Source organism: Choristoneura fumiferana, chromosome 18, assembly GCF_025370935.1.
Source record: "Choristoneura fumiferana chromosome 18, NRCan_CFum_1, whole genome shotgun sequence".
NCBI classification, from domain to species: Eukaryota; Metazoa; Arthropoda; class Insecta; order Lepidoptera; family Tortricidae; genus Choristoneura; species Choristoneura fumiferana.
The window spans coordinates 11,664,133-11,687,990 of record NC_133489.1 but is presented as its reverse complement, the minus strand read 5'-3'; the positions used below and the strand labels follow the sequence as shown (position 1 = coordinate 11,687,990).

At 36.8% G+C, this 23,858-nt stretch overlaps 1 protein-coding gene across 1 annotated transcript in view; it reads left to right on the top strand.

The window, feature by feature from the left end:
• Positions 1-2,427, top strand: part of LOC141438012 (lachesin-like) — a 101,275-nt gene extending 98,848 nt beyond the window's left edge. Inside the window, exons 8-9 of the mRNA XM_074101633.1 lie at positions 165-275; positions 714-2,427. Of these exons, the coding sequence (XP_073957734.1) occupies positions 165-275; positions 714-781 (179 nt within the window). The 3' untranslated portion in view covers positions 782-2,427. The remainder of the gene's footprint in view (positions 1-164; positions 276-713) is intronic.
• The last annotated feature ends 21,431 nt before the right edge of the window (positions 2,428-23,858 follow it).

Below are 23,858 nucleotides of genomic sequence, written 5' to 3'. Positions count from 1 at the left end.
TGAATCCTTTACTCAATGACTATCATGTAACCCGCGGTAATCTTTATATCATTTGCTGCTGCTGTTTTCTTAAGGCAGTTTGGAGCGATTCAGCCTGAATTTCAAGATCACCCACCATGTAAAATACTTACTATCGATTTACTGAACTTTTATTTGTTGGTCAGGTACCAAATATCAGTCGAATCTAAACGAGATCGACAAGGGTAAGCAGAAGACTGACGAAGGCGGCGGGAAGTCGCACCTCAACTGGGTTGGTGGGGCGTCGCAGGTTACAGGTAAATCACATTATGTACCAGGATACATTTTAATTATTTAAGTAAATGAGAACTCACTCAACTCTATAAAATTTTACTCATTTGACCTATGTATATATGCAAAAGTTTGTAAGTCGGTTTACGTCCGATTTAGATGATGATACACAGGTACACTGATAGCTTGAGTCCCGCAGGACATAGGATAGTTTTTATCCCGGAAAATTGCATAGCTCCCGCGGGATAGCGCTACATGAATGATACGCGGACGGAGTCGAGGGTAACGACTAACATTAACTAATAATTGATTACTTAAATCATATGTCACTAACCCCATGTTAATCCCATTTTATTACGAAAGGAAGGCAAATGATAAATACAAAATGTACAGAGCCCTCGGTGCGCGAATCCGATTCGCGCGTGGTCGGTTTTTCAGTGAATAAAACTCATTTTCTTTTTCAGGTTATGCTGATTGGAGGAGAAGCCAAGGATGGATTTTGATTTTATTAGTAATATTACCTCATTTGTAATTATCTGTCCTATATTGATAACTGTTCTGTTATGCTTGTTACAAACATGAACACAATGTGGTAGAAGTTAATCGCATTCATGTTTATTTCACACTCAAAATTAACATGTGTCTTCGTTTTGCAATGACCTTATTATTACCATTTCGTCATGAGTTTAAAACTTTTACTGAACAAATTGTTTTGCTCGAAGTTCTCAAAACCCTGACTTTGCTAACTAATTGCCTTCTAATCATATAAATAATCATATCAGTACACCTGTCGCTGCCGCAAAACGAATTTCTTGAGGTCATCTAGCTTATCATTATCAACACAATGAACCACGAAATAAATAACAAGTGCGACAAATATAGTTAATATTATGTTGAATCAATTACCTACTCCAGGTCACCGGACGAGGAGAATTGGCATCCTACGAAATATATATTAGTAGCTATTATTATATAAATAACCTCATGTTGTGAGAGAGCTTAAAATGGATCGTCAAATATCAGTAATTGTCATAAAACAGGTATTGACGTAGTTAATGAGACTTTTAGGTGGTCACCGTATCGTATGTACCTACCTATTCAATGGTGTTCTTATTTCAAATTTAAATTACCTAGTGTTAAACCATCGTTGTTAATTATAAAAATAACTATAGGTATTCAACAGTTCCTTGAACTGTAAATGGAGGCTCAAACACTAATTCACTCGGATTCAATAAATGTCTATATCAGCAGCATAACATGATTACAGGTAAGGACTGGAGAACGATTTAATGGGTTTACAGAGTTTTACGTGTTTAAGGCTTACCAACTTTTAAATACAACTTCTCAGTGGAGCAGATTTTAATGATGTATACTAACTTACCTATGTTTTATTACATTAATACAGACATATGTCTCGTGTCGTTCTCGTAGTTTCATTGATAAACACCTTGCACTCTGGTAGCGGGAATTTATAGTATGATAAAGTCGCAATGAATCTGCTGGGCCGTGAAAAGTAAACTTCATAATAGTAAAAACACTGCACACGAATTACATAATATAAAGTGCACTATAATTATAATCCTATTTTGATAAAATAGATTAAGACTGAAAAATAATATTATCTTAAGACAAAATGATGTTGTTTCGTGATTTCTTTCGTGCTTTCGTGTAAACCTCATATTTGCTGTGATACAAATGATAAATGGATGGAATTTGCTGGTCTTTTAATATTTTTTTATATAACGATAGTTATAAAAGGATGTGTTTTATAAGTAAACAAGTTTTTTTTCTGCATTTCTTTATTGCAAACTAATTTTTTTATGATCGATACCTTTTTAATTATATTAAATTTGTTAACATTATAAAAGGTTTAATTATGTATAGTTTATTTTCAAACAAATCAAATTATTCGGTCAATTAAAGTTTATATAAAGCATTGTATGTAAATGTTATCGTTAACATGTTGCCAAATTGCTAACTATAAGAAATGTAATGCTACATAGATAGGTTACTGTAAATATACCCCCTAAGACAAAGCAATGGAGTGACTTTAATATCTGAGAGTATAATTATGTCTACTGATAGTGTAACTATGAGTTTATTGTGAGCGAGTGATTGTAATACACGTCACGGTACCAGAGGAGTAGGTTATATGAACTAAATAAAGCTTGTTTTAAACCTAAAACTTTTAATCCGTAGCAATCCCATTTCGAACCGTAAATAAACCCAGGTAAGTACCTATTTATTACAAAATATTCTTTATGGAGATTGTAATTTATACCAAAAATATTGCTTCGGTTCGACGAAGTAATTTATGAAGAAGAAATCTCCGTCGGTCATAATTTGACGGGTCGAAATGTTAGCAAACAATCTGCGGCGAATCTTTGAAGATTAGGTCTGGCTTTGGGGCGCCGAGAAGGCTCCAACTATGTATGGCGGCACGCCAACTCCTGTAAGCCAATCTAACTTCTTTTAAATGTGTTTTTGATGTAAAGAACACGTTACGCAATACATCGCCCGCAGACTTGTGAAATTCGTAGCAAATTAGCTTTTGATTTAGAGCCTTAAGTTTGTTTCCTCTAATTTGATGCGAACTTCAGGGGAAGTTGAAGATGGGGCTTTCGCAAAATTAGAATAAGTTATTCGACAGTAGCAAAACAAAGACTCGCCCAATATTTTTTCAGTCTCACGCGTAAATAACACACGTATACGTAAAAAAGGTGCCTGGAAGAGATCACTCTTAAACGATAAGGCCGCCTATTGTTTACCTTGTAGTTTTCTTTCTGTGTACCTGTTGTCTGTATCGCTTACTATTTCTGATGCAGGTACAATGAAGAGTCATTGTATTGTATTGTAAATTTTATAATAATAATCGGTTCTCTATCATTTGCCCGAATTTAGTTTTCTAGAATATTCATTTGCCATAAAGTAATTTATTTCTGAAATAGTTATTTCATCATAGTTGATATTTAACTAACCCAACCTAACCTACTGCATTCTATATGATGACATTAAAAAAATCCTAAAAACAGCACGGTTCTTTATATTTTATGGCAAACGATGGTATGGCAAGTGAAATTCGGGCAAGTAAAGGTAAACGATAATAATCACTTGAAATTGGAAATGAAATAAAAAATTAACAAAAAGGAGTGGAACTATAGTCGTCTACCTCACCTACATATTATACATATATTGGGTTTCAATCACTCCTGCTGGCTCGTGCTGAGACACCGAACTCAAACTAGTAGAAAATTATTTTTCAAGGTTTTTGAAGTCATTCCATTTTTTGTTATTTTTTTTAGCCAAAGTGCATCTCACAACGATTCCATTAGGCTCATTGTTATATCATTTTATAACAGAGTACCGTTACCTACGGTCTTCTGTAATGTCTTCTGTATGTCCAGTTCACCAAATGATTCTCTAAGATCCCATCATCAGATCCTAACTTGGTGTCAATAGGACACCTCGGAAGTATGTCTTTCAGAACTAAAAAATAATTTTGAAAATCGGCCCACAATTGGCGTTGTTATCGCGTAACAAACATACAAAAAAAAACATACACTCGAATTGAGGACCTCCTCCTTTTTTGAAGTCGGTTTAAAATTAATCGTAAGACCTTAGGTAAACATATACACTATTAATTTAATGAATTTAACCTGCTTTAGGTACTTTAATTGTTTTAAAAATTAAGTAAAAAATGTTATTAATACCTATCGAAAATACAAACTGAAACATAGATGCACAGAAAAACCAGAAAAAGAGACCACCGCTGGGAATCAAATCGAAATTAACATGCTTATTCACTTAACAAACAATTATTATTTAAAGACTGTACATGAAAATATACTCAGGTGCAAACCAGCTCACACTTGACTGTGACTCATTATTATATTTATAAATTAGCCACTGCAACCTAATTTCACGGCTAATCCATTTAATAGTTGATAGTAGTTGCGTGGCCATCGAAAGTCTGCTTTACTGAGTTAACAATAAAGTTTAAAGTGGAGTTTATAACTAGGCTCATTACTTAGCCGCAGCCTGTACGGCGAGGTGCGTGCTTCCGCCGGAACCGGATATCGGACGACAAACAAAATTAACGCAATGAGCTGTTCACGTCGAAGACAGCCCTTAATTTAATACGCTTTGAGGATGAAACAATTAGTTAACAAATTGAAAAGCTTGGATAAACAGGTGATTAGGCGATTAAAATAGGGGAAGCAAGCAGCTTTAATAAACGGTTACCCTTATCACCGGTATAACAACCGCCTAAATACATAATATATATGCGCGACTTTGTCCCACACACATACTAATGAAAATTATACTCTGTATAAAAACAATAAAGAAGAAACCCAAAATAAGATTATGCGTCCATTTTGCTAGATGGATAAGATATTTTTGAAAGCTTTTTGGGTCATCTATCAAACCGTTATAATACAATAAGAAGGGTATACGTGGCTAAGTATCTTACTTGTGCCTTTCTATGGATCTAACAAAACATGTATAAGTAAATATGAATGTGAATACTTGTGTAAAATAGAATCACTTTGGACTAACCTAAGTAGATAAGTATTTTACAGTGTTCAAAGTATTATTGTGCATAGAATGAAGCCTTTACAGTCCCACGCATAATTATAGCTCGCAACCGGCTACTGTAACCAGGCTTGTAATTATCCCTGAATAGAATTCCTCGCCGACCGCAGCAAGACAAACTGTCTCGGCAGGAAAACAAAACACGGCGCGACCAGTAATTTGGCTCGTACGTCGCCTGCCGCCCGCCGCCCATATAGGAAGGACGCTATAATTTCCAGAAGGCAAATTAATCCGAGCACGGCTGGGCTGATCGGCGGCGGTCAGCGCGTCCTCGCATACTAATGCTATTGTTTATCGAAGGGAGCTAATCTGTGCGCACCAGCCGTCACTGTCCACCCTTGAAATTATAACGGATCACTTTCGGGCGCGTCTAATCCATGCCGCCTCGATCAACCGAACGTGCCCGGAGTACAGGACGCGCTCACAAAATGGGTACAATTACTGCGTTTATTAACACGACGAAACATCATACTTGCTAAGGTATAACTGTTTCATATTGAAATAGTTATTTGTGTCACAAGGGAGCAAAATGGTGTATTTACGGCGAGGGCGTACATTGAATCCAGAATGTAGCGAAGGATTCTACAATAGAATCCTGAGCGTAGCGAGGGATTCTAAAGTAGAATCCGAAGCGTAATGAAGGATTCAAGTGTTAACGCCCAAGATGAAAATAATTTTGCTCCCGAGTGGCTCATACAACTTTTCACACCGAGCATTAAGAAACTTGAAAAAATAAATCTAAATATTATTAAAGCACAACCAGCATAGAAAATGGCGTGGCTTTACAATTATCAACTTAAAAAAATGGCATTTGCAATAAAACACTTAGAAAAGTCTTGAACAGAAAAGTTGCAATTTGCTCCCTCTCGTCGGGGAGGAAATGTTACTTTTCTGAAAGGGAGGTGTGAAAATGTACTACCGTATTACTTAACGCGGGTGTCAGTGTCTACATGTGCTTTCACGGACGACACAAAATGTCTTGGGTTGTTTGTGTCGGCTTACAGGAGTTAGAGGAGACTTTTTATGTTTTTAACATTACGTTTAAGGACTTTAGATTCGCTTTAAGGATTTTAGAATTTGTTTTTTTTAGGAAGAATTAACTGATTGGGCTTAGACTGTACAACTGAATCATTCCTGAATAAAAACCGTATGTATCAATAGTGTTAGTACGAAAACAACGTTAGTACCTGGCAACATTTATCAACCACAAGCTAAACAATCTTTATTTTTTACATAAAACTGACCGTGATTGACCCCTGTCTCACCTGATGTTAAGTGCAGATGAGGCCTTGAAGAGCCCTAGATTGTATTTATGCGGTAATACAGACGACGGGAGCGAATTCCATTCCTTAGCAGTTCGCATTGTGAAAGATGAAGCAAACCGCTTCGTGCGGGCTAACGGAACATTAACTACATAAAGGTGAAGATGCTCCCCCCGCCTGGAAGTCCGTTGGCAAAATGAAGATGGGGGAATAAGATGTAAATCCTGCGCACACTCATCAAAATGTAGGTACCCGCTAAATACAGACAGACAAGCAACTCTACGACGGTGTTCGAGGCTCTGTAGCCTGTTCCCGATCAGCGGACTGTCACCAAAGAGTCTTCGGGACCGAAAACATGAGCAGAGGGTAAAACAAATCTAACCACCTGCTCAATATCCCAATTTAATTTTAAATCACCATGTATATTACAACTTGATATTGTTTATTGTCATAAATTAAAGTCATCTTTGAAACGGTCCATCATTTTGTCATAAAAGTAATTTTCCTGCAACTTTCACTTTCAATAATAGTTTTCCAATTGGATGGATGGATTAGTGCCAAAAGCATTTGAAGGGAATCGAGATAAGTTATTACGAAAACTAATTGAATATAATACCTAGTAATCGGATTAGGATACTTATTTAGATACAAATGTTTCAAAGCTGCGCAGTAGCTTTTTAAAAGCACTGCCATTTTAGAATAGACAGGACCCTTCGCTTTTACAAACTCAATGACATAAACAGCATTCGATTTCATTTGCTTATTATTGAAATAGCATCGAACACTCTTATAAAGGTATCTAATCTATAAAGGTATCTGCAACACCATAAAGAGTCAAAATCTTAAACCACCCTTAATGCTTTTAACTATAAGAGAAAAAATTTTAGGCTTCCGTACTTTAAAACAAAAACACGAATTTTTTATAATATTACTTCAAACATGTCTGTCCGTTTGTCATAGCCAATTTACTTCGAAAATATTGAACCGAGTTGACTTGACAATAATTGGCACAAATAGGTAAGTCGGTGACCCAAAGACAAAGACGTGTATTTGACGAGGGGTGACGAGGGCAAATAAAAAAAGATACAAAATATATCGTATGGTTATATCAAATAAAATTTAAGAAATCAAAAAACCCGACTTCCTTAAAAATGCTAAAATGTAGATAAGTCTGGTGGTCTAGGAACTCTGTTCAGTAGCTAACTTAAAGTTCAACAGTCGGAGTCGGACCCATTAGGTACTAAGAATTTTTGAGCTGTTCACAATTTAAATGGGTTCCGACTGTTGAACTTTATGTCTGCCACTTACCAGAGTTCCTAGACCACTAGACTCGAAACTAAGCTCGAAAAACATTACCATCCTTCGGGCAGTCCGGTAAAAAAGGACTTGTTATAAGAATCGCAGATAAATTTTTGTATAATTAAAAAATAAATAATTTTGAAGCTGTTTAAGGAAATAGGTGAAACTAACCGTCCGTCTTCGCTCTATTTTTGAAAATACGGGGCCTAAAATTTAAAAATACAGAAAATATTTAAAAATACTATTTTTAAGTGCAGATTATGAGAAAACCTAAAAGAAGTCTATCGTATAGAGTAACTTAGGAAATTTTCGTAATAAGTAGGAAAAAATACGGAACCATCATCATCATCATCATCCATGCGAGTTTACTTCACGCAATTGTCGATCGACCCCTATCACGCCAGGTGGTATGTGCAGTGCAGGTGAGGCCGAAGAGTAGTTTCCTGTTTCAGTAACACACACACACACACACACACACACACCGAGAATTAAAAGATAAATTAGTTTTAGTAAGTACTTAAAAGAAAAATGTAATTAGATATTCACCTTATTAATAATTCTAGTTTGTGACTTGTTGCTATGGGGAAGCGGGTCTTCCTGTCACAGGTTTGCGTACCTACTAGGAAGTTCCAATCACTGATGTTAAATAAACTTAAGTTTAAAGTAACCAAGGACCAAAATAACTAAACAATTTTCACTTCATTTTCGTTTCATTTCTATTGTCTCTGACCTTATTCAAACCCCTACAATTCAAGGCTATCCCTAAATTGCATTACTCAGGAAAACCTTAATATATAAACAAACATGTAGTTCATATAAGTGAAATCCTATGTTTAGTATCCTATCTATATTTATAAAGCTACTAAGTTGCAAACTCACAAGAACAACATACCACGAGCACAATGGACCCGCTAATTGCTTAAACGTTATGGAGCGTTTGTGAAATTGTAAAAGAGTCATCCCACACTGAGTGATAATAAAAGGCAACCCTCTGCCGCACCTTTATCGTTATCGAATAAAAATAATCCAGGGATTTTTCGGATGATCGTAAATTATAACAGGCTTCGCAGGGGCGTCGGGGTGTTCGCGCCCGCCGTGGTTTAACGGCTTTCGCGGTCGCGGTCGCGGTACGCCGCTGTCTCCAAATATTTGTTAAGACTCATGATAAGACTTAAAGAAACAAACGAAAATGCCGCACCATGAATTTTGTTTTAAATCCGTACTTATTATACTTACTATTATTTAGTTACTTACTAATATTATAAATGCGATAAAACTTTACTTTTTCACGCCTAAATCCATAAACACATTCAAATTAAACTTGGCATGGAAAAAGAATGACACTCTAGGATAGATAAAGAATAATTGTAATATCGCTGATGATATCATGTTTTCGAGTTTAATTAACATGCAACAAAATTAAAGTGCTCTAAAAAAAGAATATTTCAAGTAATCTAAGCTGAAGGTCTGAGCCTGTCTGCGTATAACGTACCTATCATATTTTACGCTTTGCCCTTTACAGTACGAGATATCATACTATACGATACGATACGTATGTAACTACTTACAATAAGTTAAGCCGTTTGATTAAAAAAAAGATAGAGACACATTATTTGGCATTAGGAATAATAATACGCGATTTACATCTATTTACTTATAGATCGATAAGTATACACTGAACTACCTACGCCCCCCCCCCCTGGTTTCGTTCCCATATTAGAATATATACAAATTAACTACCTCTCTATCCTGTGAGAATATCGAAAAACCCCTTCTTAGTGCACCTGTAGACTCTATTCCTTTCGATCTATAGTATATAGGGTCGCTATGTCTGCCAAAATTTAATTCCCTAGCTCCAGTGGCTCATTTAGTCTTTGTGGTACTTATCTGTCAGTCAGTCCCATAATAATTTTAAAGGCATAAATAGATTACTGGAATTACCAATACGCAAAATGGTTATGAACATTTATTAAACGTATGATATAATGAGAAGATAAGGAGGAAATTAGTATTTGAAAAATAAAGTGACAGTTTTTTCCTCCTTTAAGAAATTTAACTTTAAACAATAAAAGTTCTGTACCGAATGTCCTCCGCAGCTCATTTAAAATGAACAAGATGTTAAGCAAAGTCTAACAATAACCATTTCCTTAACGCAAATTTTTGTCGGTGTGAAGCGCTGAAAATCCTCCGATATCAACAAAAGTGGCAAGTGAAACTAATGAATTATTCATAGCGGTGGCGCGGTGCATGTTCTATCACTGTTTTATCTATTGCGGCGGCCATGATGGGCAAAAATACAGTAGGATTAATCGTTGCTACAAGATCGTATAAGTACTTAATATTTAACTCTCATTCTCTTTTACTAGTAAGACTCAGTAGAGCTTGTAGCATAACTGTTAATGCATGATTATTTACTGCATAAAATAAACAGCTCAAGGAGTTAAAAAAATAGATACTTTTACACAACAATTCAGTTAGGGAGCTGCAACAAGCTTGCCTACTGTGGCATCCCCTGTGGCGTGTTTGCGGCTGCCGGGTGCCCGCGACCTGCCCCTCTCGGCCGCCGCAAGGGTTAACTACCTTGCAACCAACAATTTAAGTGCCGTTTGAGGAGCCCTGATAAGCTTCATGTTAAAAATAAACATTGCCGTAATAGGCGCGTTAACGAAATAACTGCAAGTGCTTTTCGCCGTTAGGTACGTTAAGCATTTAAAAATCTGTCCAGTTCCTTTTTGTTAAATTATTAATTAAGAAAAAATCGTGGCTAATTTCTTAATCATCAGTTTCATTAATTAAGAGTTACAAAGGAAAGTTAATTCAGTCACGACTGCGTAACATTTTATAAATATTATAATTAATTACACGGTAACTTAACAATTCCATCAATAAGTCAAACACGTTCCTCATTAGCATAAATAAGAAACTTAGCAAGTACAAAGTGTCCGGCTACAGGCGGGGGGGGGGGGTTCAGACGTGCATTCTAAATGGGTCAGTCGGCACAGTGCAGGCCGCGCGGGTGCGGCGGCAGACGCGGCGACGCCGGCGCCGTAAACAAGATAAACCTGCCCCGTAACGTACGACACACAATAAATCGGCACAGATTTCATTGCCTCCTCGTTCCACGATCTCAGGTAATCTCGGCCTCACGCGTGTAAATTACTTTTAAGTGCCGTTTGCCGCCGAGAAAATGTATTGGGTGGCTTAGCTAAATGCCTAATGATTCAAATGACCTTGCATCGAACTTAAGGTTTATATTGGACGACTAAATAAGAGTAGAGCAAGAAGTGTACCTATGTATATGTATAAGTACTAGAAACAAACTAACCCTGTTCCAATCTACTAAGTTTTTTCTTAATTTTTAAATTTAATTACTCCATTGTTAAATAAGAGAGGATGCACCAAAAAAGAAGAGCCTAGAGAAAGTCTGTCTTAAACAACCGCATCGCTCGTTGGCTCGCCGTCTGCGCACTATAAACAACTTTTGCAATTAAACTTTTATTCCTTGTCGATACCATTTCCGATCTGAGTTGCTTAATATACTTACTCATAGTAATATTGTCTTCATCAAAACTTTAAAATAGACAGATAAGTGTGTCGCTAATCAAATTTATACCCAAGATGCCAATTATAAACCCTGATAGACACTGAAATAACATGTTGCCAAAATAAATCATGTGTATAATAGTTCCGTAATAGGTAGGTATACCTACCTAGTTTACTAGTTAGTAGGGAATACTCGTAATGCATCGTCAGTAATTCAAAAGTTTTCATAATTATATTTGTAACTACGTACTTTTATTTATTTCAGATACCAATTACATTCGAATAAATGCCTGTATAATATAAAACAAAATAAAGGTAACTAAAACTACATACAAACTAAAATTATAAATAAAAAAGTTGCCCAAAATCACTGCCAGGTGGTAAGGTGCCCAGAAGGCTGGCAGCATTACCACGCTGTATGGCAATGCTTAATCTTTGTGCTAAGAAAAAGCCAGCCCTCTGGTCACCCGAAGCCGTAATCAATTTGGACGACAATGATTTAAAAATATTAACAGCACTCAAACCCCAAGGACCCATGGTTTCTACCACAAACGTACTTTTAGCGTGTTTAAAACTATTTAATTTAAAACTATTCTAGCTGCTATCGTTTTACCTACTACTTTGTAAATAAAACTGCAAAATAAAACTTAAATGAAATTTGCTTTCTCTAAAAATATTCTACAAGGCCTGCAGGAGTAACCGAAGTACATAGGTACTACGATCATTATTGCTGTTTAAGTTTAAATTGAGATCGTTTTTTAAAGAATCAATGCCATTTTGCGTCGGTAGTTTCGATGTTATTGGTAAAGTTGGCTCGTTACGATTTTATGAGAATATGTTTTGCAAAGCCACAAACTTGTTTACACGGAATTCAAATCGGGTTTTTAGTTTGAATTATAAAGTCGCGGGAGCTGCCAACTGAATGCAATGGGAACCGGTAACACAGTGGTTTAGGACACGACTAGTTTTGTTTTCTGCGGCCAACTTTGTCTGTTGTGCGGACAAATAGGAATAAACAAAATCGTGCTGTCACCAAGTCGCTACGAAACTCGCATGTTGAACGAACGCATAAGCCAATGTTGGGAGACCGGTAACACAGTGGATTTAGGCACACGGTCTGGGCCAACACTGTTGTCGCAATGGATAACGAAAATCCAACTGTCGACCACGCTACGGTAGCTCGCATGTTGTAACGAAACGCAGTTATAAGTTATTTGACTTTTGAAGTCGTACCTAATGGTCTGCCATTGCCATTGTAAAGAAATAACCAGTTTGTGCTAAGCGGATTTTTAATATTAGGATTAGGACCTAATGTTACTTGTACTATTCTGTGCTAATGTGTACTCGTCGCTTTTAAACTCTGTATTTGTCACTGGTTTATGTTGGATCTACTAAAGAATTGTAATTTTAATGTGTCATTAAAATTCACGCACGATTATTCGCTGCCATTAACAGAAAGCACAAGGGCAGGTAAAAAGCCAGTAGTGCCAACTTAACGGTTACCAACAAACTCAATCTCAATAAAATATTAGACCCGTACATGACCCTGTTGATGTGACTATAATTTAAAAGCTATCATAAAGAGGATTTTAACTAAAGACTAGTGTGTCTTTGTAATGAATGCTAATTTTCAAGCAGCACTTTTTTGTAATGGTCAGTGGTTATGGAACGACACGATAAAAAACAATACAGTCACATTAAAATGACAGTGTCTGTGAGTTTTAGCATTATATATTTCACTGTGCCTAAATTACTTTGTACAGCGTTTTTTGATAATCTTCTCTCGTTTTCAACTTCAATGCAACAATTGTATTTATATTTTCACAAGCTGTTTTACGCTCATTAGGATATTATCTTACCAATAAAAATCACGTTGTAACTGTTTTCTACTTGGGGGAGTCGGGAAAACTTTCTAATCCAAGCACCAAAATTAGTTTTATATGGGAGGCATTTTTCTGTCAAAAAGGCAAACTCACCAAAGTTAAAACACTTCCAAACTACCTCAGTCTGAAGTCAATTCGAAAAATATTAGCTGTCGTGAAAAGACATGTTATAATAAGCTATAAAGTGGCTTGTCCGATTTTTTAAAAATATATAAACTTTACATAAAAACCTAGAAAAGACCGTCAGAAGACGCTGTAACAAAATAATTTAGGCACAGTCTAATATATAAAGCTAAAACTCACAGACGCCCTAACTTTTAATGATTATATTTTTATTATGTAGTTTCATAACCACTAATTACTTTAAAAAACCGGCCAAGAGCGTGTCGGACACGCCCAAGATAGGATTCCGTAGCCATTACGAAAAAATCAAGTAATATTATGTGCGTTATAACACAATGAGGGCTATCGTTTTTTGTCTCACTAGATGGCGCACTGTAGCGTGAGGTTTTTAAGTATGGCTTTCAAAGTCTGTTATTACGGGCGTGAAAACAAAGTTTAGATTAAAATCATATTTAATACAACTTAAAACCGTACCATAAAAATATCGAGCATGCCACAGTGTTGCATAGTCCCCGTTTTGTTCGGAAAAAAGGGAGGACAAAGGTTTCCGAAATATAAACTGTCTCAAAACACAGACATTCATTGCCCCGGAACGCATATTTGCCATAATTAATTTCAGATATTGCAAAATATTCACAAAATTATTCTAATTATAAATAAACCCGCGTAGCTCACCCAAAAACTATGAGATTTGACATTTCGGAGACCTCACGCTACACTAGCGCCTCTAGTGGTGAATTCATTCGCGATAGCCCTCATTAAAACACTTACTACAGTCTTAAAATCTATTACCAGAAAAAGAGCGTATCTTCACGGCACTTACGTCCTTTTGTTGAGAAACGCAGTTTTTCGGCAACAACTCAAAAACGGTATATGCGATCATGTTGAAACCAATTTTCGTTGAAAGTATTTATTAAGCGTTACCTTTCCATATTTTTTGCATATTTTTAGGACAAACGGTTTACAAGATAGAGGGGAGGGACACAATTTTCGCTACTTTGGGAGCGATTATTTCCGGAAATCTTCACTTAATCAAATAAGGTTTTGAGAAACCTTACTAAGTATATTTTCAAAAGAGCTGTCGAACTATGTACCACACGTTGATGAGAGTAAAAAAAAAATTTTTACAATTTCTGTTACGTGTATGAAGTGCCCCCCCTATAAATATTTATGAGACAGTATAGCATACAGCCAGTATACCAATGCGTATAGTTTACAGAAAAACCAGAAAAAGAGACTAGCGCTGGGAGTCGAACCAAGGTCCTCAGCATTCCGTGCTGCGTGCTATAACCCCTACACCACCGCTGGACAGGAGTCTAGACACAAATTTATCCTATGCACACATATCTCAGGTTGCTTTTTTCCTGCTGGTTGGTTTTTTCTACTGGTCTTTTTTTCTGGGTTTTCTTTGCATTCATGTCTCAGTTTGCATTTAAGATAAGTTTCTTATGGGCAAGAAATATTTTTTCTTTCTATGTTTCAACGATTGTTTAATGTCTGCTAACTTTAAAGCTTGTTATCTTTCCAAGGTGATAGTTATTATACTTAATAAACTAGCAATATGACATACGACCGCATAGACAGACGGCGGCCGCTACCGTGACCGCATATAAATCTCCCCCGCAATATGAGACAATGTCACAATACCCTCCCCGCTGCGCACTACCAATCATGTGCGCTGCGAAATAGAAATTATTAACTGCATGTTTATGTGCAAGTGTCTTTAAAATTATAAATTCTAAAGTTTGTGTGTGTGTGTGTGTGTGTGTGTGTGTGTGTGTGTGTATTTGTGTAGTGGTATGTTTATTAGTCGAAATTACTATAAACTATATTTTTGCAATTGCAATATTTCCTTGAGATACCCCTGTGTACCTAATCAAAAAAACGGCACCTACCAAGTCCATTTTGAACGAGTATTCTACAAAGAACGTAGGTAAATGATATTAATGTAATTTTTGGGATTTGCACGGAAATTCAATAAAATCTCGGAAATTCTATTCATTTGCGAGCTGAACGGTTTACGCGAACGAAGCCGCGAATGGAAGCTAGTAAAGAATAAAACCCAATTCTCTATTTTGGTACCTTGCCTCTCTGCAACAATAAAAAGTAATGTTATGTTAAAAGTTGTAATGGAAAGAGTTAGGTAACTATTGGTTAAAGAGAAAAAAAAATTGATGATTAAAAGGACAGCTAGTGCCGAGGCTGTTTAATAAATATAAGACGAGACTCGACTGAATTTAGCATAATGTTTTTTAGAATCCAAGGGCAAACATTTGGTTTGCACATCTTCTTTTTCTCTTTTTTTTCATAGTGTCACGTAGTAAAAAAACAAGTAAAGTTGGAGTAAAAATTCGAATTGGAGGTTACTTTGGGAATTAATTGTATCGAGCGAAGTGTGATGAATCGTGTATCGAAAGCTGTGTTATTAAAGATAATATAATCAAGAATGATATACATTTTTCCCACGTCTACAAATATCAACGTTTCGTAGAACAATTGGATAATTCTTGGGGTAGTTTTGCGTATTTGGCTCAGGGAACGGCCTTAACAACAAGTACAGCACCTAAAGGTTCACGGTGCATGAAGGCCGCTTACAGCCGAAGCAACTGTAGGTCTAAATTCTATGTCTATACTTATACTGTCCAGGCTATTCAGTTGTGGAATTCCTTACCGATTGACTTACGCCGGGCAAAATCTCTGTCATTCTTTAAATCTACGAGGAGCACTATCTGTCATCGTTTTTTGTCTTGCTCAGTGCTTTGGTGTCAAACTGTAATGCTGTGTATGTTTTTGTTTTTACAAATAAATAAATAAATCGTGTAATAATTAGCTTTATCCTAGTTTATTTATTTATTAATTTATTTATGTGGATGTTTATCCCATTGCCTATATTTCTATGTGTAGATGTGTTTTTGTTGCGTTTTAATTTTCTGATCTACTGTTGATGCACCACCTGCTGTAAACTAGTCCTTCCTTCTTTCTGTAAAAAGGTTGCCTGAATGAGATCGCTCTTAAGCGATAAGGCCGCCTATTGCTTACCTTGTAATTTTCTCTACGTACCTGTTTTCTGTATCGCTCACTATTTCTGGTGTACAATAAAGAGTAATTGTATTGTATTGTATTGTAGGTCTATGGGGGAGGTCTATGGCCTGCCTATGGTTAATATGATAATGATTATGATGATAATAAAGATTGATAAAAACTTATGGTCTTCACAAGTACCTACTTAATTAAGTCCTTAGTAGGTACTATTCCATAAAAAAACTACGAACCTAGGTAACGTCTGTTTCACCAACTAATTCTGAAAAACAAAAACAAAGGAAACTTGTAAAGAGCGCCCGGGCAAAACTTTCTTTCAGCCGGTAGGTACTTAACTTATATTTTGATTAACATATATATTCGCCTGCAGATAAGAGATAAAAACAAACTTTCATCTGTATTTTGCCAAGCGACTGAATTACATAATTTTGCATGGGTACGTAGAAGTTGTAAAACATGGTAACCTACTTCTTAAGTGCGGGATACTTTCGTCTCTAATTAACTGTCCACAGCTTTGCCTTCGAATAATTTGTTTGCCGCTATTCAGTAGGAACAATGCTTTTCTGAGCCATAAAATAAATATTCTACTATAAACTATCTGTGTGCCAGATGTCATCAAAATCCAAGGAAGTTTAATGCGTGAAATTGTAATAAAAACTTAGAATATTGAAAAAATACCTACAAGTGGATTTATAATAAAAAAGCACTCTATTGTATTTAAACGTAAAGAAGTTGATTTATATAAAAATTAAATGTTTCTGTTGACAGTAATGAGGATTTATGGTATCATCTTGCTCGTAGATAGCAGATAGCTATTAATTCTCAATTCCAATAGGGTCCGACGACCGGGCGATACGTTTCACAATTGAGTAACTTTCATAAGGCTGTGTAGAGGGAAACACGTTCTCATTATTCAAATGCATCGAAGCAAATTATGGTAATCTGGGAAACCTGTTCTGTTTCAGCAATATTAATATACAAACATCGAGTGTCTGTTCCTTGTTCCTTTGCTCATTCAGGACTTTGGCCCGGTCCGCAATAGTTCCACTGTACGATACTGTCATACTTATCTACTTAACTAACAAAATTAAAGCAGACAGACCAACACTTTTGTATTGCTGTCGAATGTTTACTATTTGTTATTTAATTTAATTTTAACTTAAACTCATCTCATATATGCAATGTACACATAGTTTCCTAGGAAGATAAAAAAAGTTTATTTAAAATGAAATGAAAAATAAAGGCTGAATTCTCCAAACAACTAAGTGAAGTTCGGTAAAACTATGCCTCGTATGCGTGAGCGTATAGCTCAGTACCCTTAGTGTAAGTTTTCGGTTACAAAATACGTCTCGATCGCGTTCGAGTTAAAATCTCAATTTGTATGGAAACACGAACATCGCAAACGTTCCGCTAGAGGCGCTGTTCGTGTTTGCATACAAATTGAGATTTTAAAGCGAACGTGATCGAGGCGTATTTTGTAACCGAAAACTTACACTATGGGCACAGTTATACTTAATTTACTTGGCGAAATTTATGGATGCACTTTTGTGTGCTTGTAAATAGTTAAAAACTGCGTACAGACACAGCACACCAAATTGTATGGAACTCTAAATAGTTTTACCGGCCTGACTTATTGTTAGCAGTACGCAGAACTCCATTTTAACTCTTTATTTGGTCGGAGACTGGCAGTATAAAATAATAAACGTATTTGATCATATATGAACTGGTCAGTCTTAGTAATTGAATTAGAGCTCAGAATACATGACAAGTAGTTAGCCATATCCAGCAAAATTCATCCGTGGGCTAAAAGCAGAAAGAAATACAATTAAATATTTTCACTGCAACAGCGTCATTTGCATGGCACGGTTATAAACGTCGGGCATCCAAAAACGAGTCGCAGACTGAAGAATTAAATAAAGCAATACTATTTCCTCATGTCAGGTTACAGTCGCGATGTGATCATCGACGTACGAGAACATTGGAACACACGTATCGCGGCGTTGCGTGACACGCCAGGCCACGTGCCAGTGCCACGCTCGTTACATGTGGCATGTGGCACACGTTGGACGATGTTAAGGTGAGTTAATACAAATATTAACTGCTGCTATTGCTTTAATTACGTCCTGGTTTTGTCGATGGGAAGATTTGTGATTTTGGGTAACTGCTGCATTTGAATAAGCGGCTCGTAGACGGGCCATAATTTTCACTGCAATTTGTGGCCGGCAACTATTGGTGTCCCTCTCTTACTCACATGTTAGACAGGGACACCAATAGTTGCCGGCCACATATTGCAGTGAAAATATGGCCCGTCTAGGAGCCCCTTTAGCTTAGCAATGGCATTCAGATATGTCGACCAAATTAACCATAACATCTGACGTACTAACCTTTTTGCAGAGAATATTTATATTTATGCATAGGAATACAAATATTGTTTATTTTTTATTTTTTTTCCTTCTGATATTTTAACGAGGCTTTAGCACACCAAATGTGACTATGTCAGCCTAAATATTGTTTATTCAACACCATAAGCAGTACAATGGCAATGACTACAATGTTGTTGTTGTTGTTGTTGTCGTCCTATGGTACCCCAGTGGTACAAAGGGCCTTCGTGAGACGTCGCCATCTGCTCCTGTGACTCCCATGACTACAATGTATACATTAATAAATATAAATATTAAGTACGTTCTTACGTACCGATATTTGAAGGAGACTGAAACAAATTTTTCATCACACTTGCTCGTAAACAGTGTCGAAACATGCAGGCTACCTTGGTTGCAACCCCCCAAATAAAATCCTCGACCTTAATGTGCTTGTCATGAAACCCGTGGTCGGTAAATGAGTGTGATACTGCATGGCGTGCAGGAGCGCGGCGCGCGCACGTCTGGCACATGCTGCGGTGGCTGGCGCTGCCAAGAGCGTAATCAGCGGTATCGACAATTTTAGAAAAATATTAAGTAGTTTTTCTTTTACAAAAATTAAAAAAAAAAAAATATATATTAAGTAGTTTACTCGCAAATGTGATGAAAGAAAAACATTGTATGTCGCACGGGCGGTACTAGAATTACGAACATCGACTCATTAAAGCCCTCACTCAGTCTTCGACTTCGGGCTTCTAATAGACTCGTTCGTAATTTCTTATTTACCGCCCGTTACACACAATGTACTATTGCCCTATACGTTTTATACTATATCTTGTGTAACATAAGTTGTTTTTAAATAGATATTATAATCTATGGATGTTATCATAAATTAAATAATTGAAAATAAGCATCTTATAGTATTCTGTGTGTTTTCATCAGCTTTATTTCTGTGCCATCGGAAATTTCATGCGGCTAAAGTAATTTTCCGCGAGCGCGGGGCGGAAATTACCACATAGTGTAGTGACGTGTTCGACAAACGTCACGTAGCCGGATCCGGGCGCGCAGATCCTTATATCCAATTTCCTGGGCCGTTTTTGTTGGAAATGAGAATTAGCTGACGTGACGTGACGGAAGGCTAAATATCAACGTCGATCGTATCACAGACTGGCCGCTCCGCCATCGGTAATGGTTCGCTAACCGACAGGTTATTTCCCGATCAGCCAGAGCTTTTACTATTTATGCTATTAGTAGCTTTTGCCTGCGGCTTCGCCCGCGTGGGATTCGGTTATCGCGCACTGTTCGCTCGGGAACTGTGCATTTTTACGGGATAAAAAGTATCCTATGTCACTCTATGGCCCATAAACTATCTCTATGCCAAAAATCACGTCGATCCGTCACTCCGTTTCGACGTGAAAGACGGACAAACATACACACAAACATACAAACACACACACTTTCGCATTTATAATATTAGTATGGATTTACAAGAAACAAACAGTACCTACCTCGCTTAAAATGACTACACAAATACGATAAATGCGGTTAGTGGTTTTGAATTCTTTTATAATGATTTTGTTGTCAAGTGTTTTTAACTCGCGGGGAATCCATAATTTAAAAAAAAGTTTTCACTTCTTATGCTCTAAAAGTAGGTCAATATAGCCTTACGAGGCAAGAGTAAAGTAAGTACTCTAGTCTCTAGGGACTTACTAAAACAAATTATGTTTTTAATTTACTTCGAGTGACTTAGATAAACTCAAACAGCCAGTACTTGCTTAGTTTTTGCCATGAAATAAAATAAGATTGTGTGTGGACCATTTTCATGACGAAAATGTTATGTTCTTAGTCTACGTGGTTTTAGTTCTATGCTTTTTCCGCAAAGAAGGTGGCGCCATCTTATTTATAACAGTTTGTGTATGGACCATTCCGCCGATGCGATTTTGTTATATCTGTGTCTGGCTGGAAAAAAATACGTACCGCGAAAACTTTGAAATTTTTGTAGAGCGTAAACGATTAATGACTATTTGTTTCTCGCAATCGAAGTGAAAAATAGTGTGTTCACCTCGAGACTAAAACTCAATATAAACCCTCGGATAAATAGACACCCTCGCTAAATCTCGGGTGGCTAATCACCTCGGGTATATATTGGCTTATTTTAGTCCCTCGATAAAAAATAAACTATTAATTACTTAGCATTTTTGTGCAAAAATAAAAAATACTTCATTCTTGCGTTAGGATTGCGTTTTTGATGTGCCTTACGAGTAGGCAGAATTTGTGTCACCATTACAATACTTGTAAAGGTGAAGACCACATCTTGACATTTAAGTCCACCTGAACTCGTTGAGGAAGTTGAAAAAGGTGTTTTTGATTGAATACATTTTTTGCGGGTGCGGTTTGATCGTGGAGAGTCGTCGCCGGCGTCACTCGCGGCGGCAGCGGAGCGCGCATAACGAACTCCAAGTCTGGCTCGCTGCGAGCGAGGGCCGCACTCGAACCGCAACTCACCAATGTCACGTAACACTATTATCACACGTAACTACCATGATAATCCTAATACGTGACACCTTATTACCTTTCTTAGTTTAGTAACGGTTTCCTGGAGTACTTAATAGATAAATGATTTTTTGAGTCTAATTATAAGCCTTGGTATCATATAAGTGAACAGTCCTGCCAAGGTAAAAACCAGACTATTTTTTTTTCATGATTTTCTTTAAGGTTTTCGTTACTTCTGTATATGTCAGCGTAGAGTTAGACTTTCTATACAGGATATACGAGTAGACTAATGTTAAATCTTCATTTATCGAGAACACGAAAAAAAACCGGCCAAATGCGTGTCGAACACGCCCAAAATAGAATTCCGTAGCCATTACGAAAAAGTGTAGTAATATTTTTCTAAGGATTTTGTATTTTGTGCGGAATATTCCAAGTTTAGGTATATTTTATACCTTAGGTTGCTATTTACCCTTAAACTACTAATAATTCTCAAGAAAATTTACTATTTCACCGGTTTAGATTTTAGAGGATGGTGGGGGGGGACGCTCGATTTTAATGAAAATTTGCACTTTAAAGTTGAATATCTTGCAAACAAATCACTTAATCGAAAAATCGTTTTAGCAAACCCCTAATTGTTTTAAAAAACCTATATATTTACATATATATACGTGCAAAATTACAAATTTCTATTGATAGTCCCTGAGCAAAGCCGCGGACGGACAGACAGACAGACAGACGGACAGACATGGCGAAACTATAAGGGTTCCGTTGTTGCCATTTTGGCTGCGGGACCCTAAAAATGGACTGATATCGTCTTTCGCCAAAACTTATCAAGTGTTTTTGAGTCTATTAAAGAAACCATGAAAATTTCAACCCAATAAACGGCATTACATAATTAATATTAAGTATTCCCTCAAGCCGCCTACAGAATCCTTACCTGTGTTGGCACTCAGTTGGCGTGTTATTGAAAACCAGGCTCGATGCTTATGAAAAATTACTTTTTCGTCTCACCGTACGTTCCTCTCCCTTCGCTTCTGTCTACGCTCGGATGCAAATACGAGATTCCTTTACTCGAGTACAATAGACGTAATGTTGTGCTCCACCACTGGAAAATGTTGAGCTAAGTTATTTGTCTGTTTTTATTTTGCCAATGTAAACGTAAGATATAACATTTGAGAAAACCTTTTCCTGCCTTCTTAATCTAGCTGAGGGTTTGCTACATGCTCAAAATTATGATTAAAACAACAATAGAAATAGATACATCCTCTGTCAAACCTCTGGATAACTGGTCTTGTTTAACACGTACCTGTTGTTATGTGTCATGTGTCTTGTATATTTTATTATGTGTCAACTATTTGAGCTGAGATCTACTACAAGAACTGATACTATGCAGTAACATTTAAATGTTCCTGATTTTAGACCGATTTATATAAATGTACTATTTAAACTACATGCACACGAGTGCAAGAGCAGTCGAGTTGAGGCCAAGTTTTCCCGACCATACCACATTAATACTATTAGAGCTTAGCGAAGCAAGCGGTCAAAAGTTAGATATGAAGCAACATTTGGATAAATCCTGTAAGTTCTGAAGCAAATTTTCACTGATTTCTCATAGCAAAACCTGCCTGTTTGAGGTGCTGAGGTGAAATTTTATCTTGTTTTTTTTTCAACTTTCTCGACTACGTACAAACCACTGTGTAATCAGCCGACATTATCTCATTAGCTCACTCCAGATTAGCTCAAAACAAGAACTTAGCTTGTTACGTATGCTGAAACTAACGAGTGCAAAATATTAGCCCGAGGCCAACGCAGCCGAGCGGGGTCGGCGGCGGTTAGTTAATGTGCTAAAGGGTAAGAAAAGTTTCAGGTAAGCGTCTTCTTTTGTCGGACGTGATCGGCCTACGGTACGGTACAATACGAGTATACCGACGTCGTACTAGGTAGTGGTACTGCAGCAGACGGTAGGTTATTTCACGATTGAGCTTAGCGAAGTTATAACGAAGTCAATGAAATAAATGAAATCATCACTTTAAAAAAAGTCGTGAAAATTATTTTGTACTAGGTACTTAGTTTGAAGTCGCTGCATCACAACGAGCCAGCAGGAGAGATAGAAGCGCAATAGATAGTATGTAGGTGAGGTGGACGACTATAGGTTAATTCATGCATTCAGTTCATGTTTTTTGGAATCGGTTAAATATTTATTTTGTTATAATTATTTTTTTCTCGCTATTTAGTGTAACTAATCCAAGTTCTATATCAATAAAACAAAATCCGGTGGCCAACAGTGATATTCCTCATCAGTTCCAAACCGAATGATGATTCTCAAGCATACTTTCACAGCAATACAACACAGTATACTTAAATAAAAGTACCTGGGCGACCGAGCTTTGCTCGGGCTAAAACTCTATAATAAGCGTTTTTCATCGAAATCATTGGAGCCGTTTCCTAGATCCCCGAAATATTATAAATATATTTCTCGTTTAAAGGTATTAGAATAGTCTTTCTTATTCCAAAGAAATGTACAACTACAGTTTTTTTCTTCATTCTCTCTAGCAAGACTATTTATCCATTAACTCAACACAAATATTAATCATTAAAAAAAACTAGATGAATACTTAGTTAAAGAGCGATCGACTCAAATTAGCCGGGACAAAAATTCAAACAAACTATGTTCCACCGCAGCTTCCGTCATGGGACCGACTGAAGATGAAATATAATAATAGAGGCGCATCAAACGTGATGTTATTAAGGGTTTCCGTGACTGGCGTCGCAATGCGGCGCGGCGCGAACGCACCACGCGTGCACCGAATACCCGACCCATTCACATGCAAAATCAACTGCTTATCAAATTCTACGCGACATTCCAAAGTAAAGTACGGTATAAATCCACTGATACGGCCCGCTCGCTGCTTGTCAACTCCATCTCTTTTTTCGGGAACTTGAGTAATGAACTTTGAAATCGATTCAGATAAACGTTCTTTCAGTAAGATATTCGATTAAATAGCTTGAATATGTTA